Source organism: Atractosteus spatula, chromosome 9, assembly GCF_055471065.1.
Source record: "Atractosteus spatula isolate fAtrSpa1 chromosome 9, fAtrSpa1.hap1, whole genome shotgun sequence".
NCBI lineage: Eukaryota > Metazoa > Chordata > Actinopteri > Semionotiformes > Lepisosteidae > Atractosteus > Atractosteus spatula.
In genome coordinates this window covers 18,448,973-18,454,336 of record NC_142714.1, presented here as the reverse complement: position 1 = coordinate 18,454,336, position 5,364 = coordinate 18,448,973, and the positions used below count along the sequence as shown (strand labels likewise).

The window sequence follows — 5,364 nt, the reverse complement described above, 5'->3', positions numbered from 1 at the left end:
AGAGCACACACAGTGCTAATAAACCATTTCATAAAGCCTGAAGTGATTTAACAATTGTGAGCATGAGAGTTTTCTACTGGTCTTATTGAATCAGGGAGCTGAGTTATAAACGATATTTTATGTCTGCCGTCTACATTTCTGACTCTCACATTCACTCAGGGGTATATTATACTGAAGAACTCATCATGCATCTACATGTTGTCACTTAGTGGTGAAATAATTGTCACGCCCTCTGCAGCCAGAGGGCGCACCTTCTCTGTCCTGTCCCTAGTTTCCTGCTTTGCTGTCCTTCCGGTTTCCCTCTTTCCTTCGGCTATATATTTCTGGGTCACTTATTCTGCCTTGCTCGGCATTGGCGTTCGGATGTCCTGAGACCCGCCTAGCACCAGGTCGCCCCACATCCGCTACCTGAGGGCATAGGTTTCTATACGGCACTCCAGAACTCTTTGCACTGACAAGCCCGGGCTAACTCCCCGTTCCGCCGCCTCGCATAGGGTCTTTTTCGCTCTCCTGCCTCTCCACGGTTTGTCCCTTCCGACATCCGTGACAATAATGAGCCGCAATAAGTGTGAAGTAAAATTAAATTCATAATTAGTGCTATGCTCAAAAGCTTTTTAATGACATTCTTGACTTCCCTTTCATGCTTTTCATTTTCTTCTGCATTGTCTAGATATCTGTTTATTGCTCAGGTTGGTTTTGTTTCTTCTTTTTATCAGATATCAGGGTTCAGTTGCAGCACAATGGTTTAGAATAGTTTTAAAATAACATTTTGTGGTACTTAAAATTGAACAAAATTAATAAAGTTTTCTCTTTTGTTTCCAGCCTTTTGGATGTTGCTCCTCTTGAGTGAGCAAGAGAAAGTTTCTTAACCAAACACTGAGACCCTGAGTGATGCAAAGCTGTCTCCATAATGATTTTCGTTTCTTTTTCATAAAATACACGCTGCTTTGCTGACTATTAAAGATTTTTGGAAGAAATAGTCCTATAAAACTGAAAAAGGTACAGTATATTAAAAACTTAAGCAGAGTTCTCCAAGCATGTCCATCCAGGAATCTCCTGAAATTTCAAAGACTGCAGGACAGAGCCAAGGAACTGTGGGTCTGAAGCGCAAGTTGACTGGCCCACCCAGGTTGCTTCTAGGTAAAACCAAGCCAAAGCGGCAATATGAAAATCGGGCTGAAGCTCGAGCTAAGAGACTGAGAGGAGAAAGGACCAGCAATGGTAACCAGATGTGTCTTGAAATTCAGCCAGCCAGCAAAGAAATGGATAATATGACAAGACAAGAAGGTATTCCACAGGTGTTGTCAGAAATTGTAGATCTTCAGAAAGAGTCAACACTCGGCACAGATGAAGGCCAGAAAGCTACTGCCGGTGCAGGAGAGGATTCTGTAGAGAGCTGGTGTAAATTAAAAGAAACTAAAGTCAACAGGGAAGAGCATTTGCAAGCCAAGAATAAAGATAAAAGAAAGCTAATGAAAAGTGGATGGAAGCAATCCCATAAACCACCTCTGTTTTGCTTAAGAAATAAGAGAAATAAATCAGACAAAATGTCTAGTAAAGATGGGGAACAAAATACCGATGTTCCCTCTTATGATCGAGAGACCAGAGACCTTGCTGATACTCGTATCAAGCAAGCTTCAGAAGACATAATTTCTGGAGAAGAATACAACACTGAATCCTTCAATCATCAGTTTGACTCTGGACTGAAGAAAAAGGGCAAGCTTCCAGGTAGAATTTGGTCTTCCTTCAAGAAACTTGTGATCCAGTCAAATGTTTCAAAGAAATCAAGGAAAGGGATTTTAAGCCAAGAAACAGACTGTGGTACTGATGATGCACTCAATACTACTTCTTTTAAGAAAAAAATAGTATCCTTTTTTAATCATGGAACCAAGAAACATTCAGCCTCCTTTCATGAAGATCTCAGGACTACTCAAGAATCTGAAGAGGAAGCAAAAAGGATCCTGACAAACAAAAATGCAGATATATGTTTTGACATACCCACAGATGTCCAAAGAGGTGCGAGTTCAGATGAAACCTTTGAAGGCAGTGCACCATCATCCGAAATCCTAACAGTAAATGTTGATGTGAGTATAGCAAAAATAAAAGGGAAAAATGAAAGAGGGTTTGATGAATGCCAGACATATAAAGACAGATCTGTAGATATGTTTACTGAATGTCAAAAACTAGACAGCTCCCTAGCAGAAGGCAAAAGGCAATCTCAAGGTTGTATAAGAAAGACACCAGAGAAAATAGAGACTGTTGAAATTATTACTACAGGGAAGTCCATGCTTTCCTTCCTGAATGAGACTCAAAAAGAGCCAGATGATTTCTCAACCAGTTCACCTTTCAGTGTTTGTGCTGATGATCATAAAACTCCTTTCCTTGAACAGAACCTCTCAGCAACAAGCACTTCTGGCAACAAGCCAGGTAAGGTGTCACGAGATGCTATAAACCGTGAAATGAAGATGGTGAAAGAAATCCAAAATACAGAAAACGATTACTTGCTATGCCATTCTAACAATGGAACAAATAATAGTGATTTTGAAAAGAATGGTTCTGAAGTAATTCCTAAAATAAACATAAACATTAGTTCAGTAGATGACATTAATTCAGAGTACAATGACATCTTGCTGTTACAAACAGCTTACTCTGTGGTAAAGACAGCCATGCAGGCTGCCTTGGCTGAATTTACTGAAGAGCTTAATACTGGTTCTTGTAGTATTCAGAAATAGGCCCTTGAGTACAGAGATCTCTTGACAGCCTTGAGGTTTCCAACATAAATACAGTACATACATCACCACCTCAGTAACATTGTACCCAAATGATCTGACAAATGTCAAAGCTCACTGTCCATTCCAGGAGGCAGAAGCAGTTGTACAGTGATCTTCTCTTCATTAAAATAAAGAGAGTACAGAATGCAAACAGGAGATGCAGTTGTGCTGAGAATTTGGTGGATCAGGAGCTTTTATGATCTACACAATATTTAAGTATTTAATTTAAAATGTTTTGTTTTTATATTTTTGCTTTTTTCAAGATAAATTACACTTTTGAAAGCAACATACTGATCACACATAACTATCAAAAGCTTCAATATCTTACAATCCTCTGACAGCAAGACCATGTTTCTGGGAGGCAGTGGAAGGGTTATTGATGTACTTTTTCTCTTGTTTGCTTGCTTATTGCTATTGCATTTTCTAATACTGCTTTCATTTCTGCAGGAAATGTTCTGAGACCTTTTTTTTATCAGAGGGCAAGTATTGAAAAAAAAATTAACATCTGACAACCTAATATTTTAACTATTATTTTATTTATTAAATATATTTTCATAATTACAGGTTTATCTGAATTAAGTTTTGCAAACTGTAAAAAAGATATATAATTGTTTACATATTCTCTATATATCTGCTTAATGTTCTGATTCACCAATTTTTTACATTTCTAATTAAAAAATTCTATCAGACGTTTCCCAGTTTTCTTTTCATATGATACAGGTGTGTCTACAATAGAACACACCACCTAAATAATGCGAAAATAATTTACAGCACACTACATTTGGCAACCTTTAATATCTTTATTTAGATCTCCATTTATAAACTAATTTTAATTGATATTGAACTCAAAGTCACCTGTTAGTTCAAAAACTAATTGTGGAATTACTGGTAGCTGCACTGTGTATAAAACCTATACATCTTGACTACATTATTGTTGTTTTATATTATGCTCTAAACAGAAACAGCTTCTGTTTAGAGCAAAGTATAGTATATGTAGTTTAGATATAGTTTAGAGCATAGTACTGAGTCTGTGAAATATACATTAAATTGCTAGATATTAAATTATCATAAATTATGAATGGATTAATGTGAAAATGAAAGTTATTGGTCTTTTTTAATCACAGATATTTTGAGCTCACTCTTGTCATTGTATTGCCTGATTTTAATGGTACTTGAAGAATCTAGAGTTAGGGAAACAACTTGCAATCCTACACTGTGTAAAGAGTTTGAGATCTACTTAAGCACAATGCTAGTAAGTGTCCAATCTGTGTGCAAGTAAATAATGTATTTGTATCATGTAATTAATGACAAATTACAGTTTTGAAGGGTAGCTGATAAAGTGTTACAATCGGACAGAGTCATACTTTCTAAATACTTTTTCATTGTCTTTTGAAGAGGATAATGCAAATCAGTGTGACTTGAATAAGTGAATAAACTTTAAAGATGTTTGACTTCACAAGGTTTCAGCTTGTTTCATCTTAAAAGGACTATTTGTAATGGATTTCAATCTTCAAAAATAAAAAACCCTTATCTTTACCCATTTTCTTGCATTTTTAAAAGGAACGTAAATAGTGTATCCAAAATGCTGCTTTTAATGTGTAAACTAAGTACTAATATTTAAATGAATTACTCAGCTAAATGTGAATGTCTATGTGATTGATGCACTTTAAGATATAAAACAGCTTCTTCTTCTGTTGTGAATGCCAGATTTGTTACTACTGATTTGAATTACTCTTTTTAAAATATTTTAAAATAAATGTCTATGGAATACTGAGTATTTCAAACATTTATCAAATTCTGCAAAAACATTGAAAACTTGATTTTGCATTGTCTGTTAACTAGTCTGCACATTTATTGGACTAACCCAAATCCAGTATAACTGCCTATGGTTTATTAAAGGACAGTAATTATATATATATACAGAACCTATAGATTTTTAAATATTCTTGCCTGTAACAAAGCAGACACTTAACTTTTTTGTGTAAAGTAAATGTGACAATAGAGTCCTCTCCATTCTCCAGTTTTTTAATGCAGAGTTAATTTTCCATGAAGGGACAATGCATGTCCATATTTTTAAAAATTCTTCAGAAACTGTTTTGTGGTCAAAATAAATAGCCCCTTCATAGGACACTGTGAATCTCATTGATGTTTGGGATTTAACTTTTATTATTTTTCTTTTTCAAAAGATGTCATGAGACAATTAAAAATATTAAACATTCAAGCATGTGCCTCTTACAAATCACAGCTTCATGACATGTGGAGACTTTTTTTAAAAGAATTCACGTCAAGCATGGTGTCACCCGACAACCATGGGTTTCCTTCTGAACTCCTAGTATAAATATTTTTAGAAACCACACTTCGAGGGTGTTTCTGTTAAACAGCATGGGAGCTTGTATTTGGCCCTGTACATGCCGACTTTAAATATTTGTTTCCTGCTGTTGTTATAATTTTTGAGAAATTGTTTATTTGGGTGCACAAGAATGTATTAAGGGAATATATTTAAAATAAAGAGGCATGTATCAAGCTTAAATGAGTAAACTGTACAATGTACCCAAAATGTGTTTTTATATTTATATTACTTTTACGAATACTG

At 35.3% G+C, this 5,364-nt stretch overlaps 1 protein-coding gene across 1 annotated transcript; it reads left to right on the top strand.

Annotated features, from left to right (window-relative positions):
- The first annotated feature begins 826 nt into the window (after window positions 1–826).
- On the top strand, window positions 827–4,307 carry LOC148828347 (uncharacterized). The gene has a single exon (XM_088925407.1). The coding sequence runs from the start codon at window positions 1,038–1,040 to the stop codon at window positions 2,730–2,732; it is 1,695 nt and encodes a 564-aa protein (XP_088781533.1). The 5' UTR covers window positions 827–1,037; the 3' UTR covers window positions 2,733–4,307.
- The last annotated feature ends 1,057 nt before the right edge of the window (window positions 4,308–5,364 follow it).

Coding starts and splice junctions, on each gene's coding strand:
- LOC148828347 (XM_088925407.1), top strand. CDS start 1,038: ATGTCCATCCAGGAATCTCCTGAAATTTCAAAGACTGCAGGACAGAGC.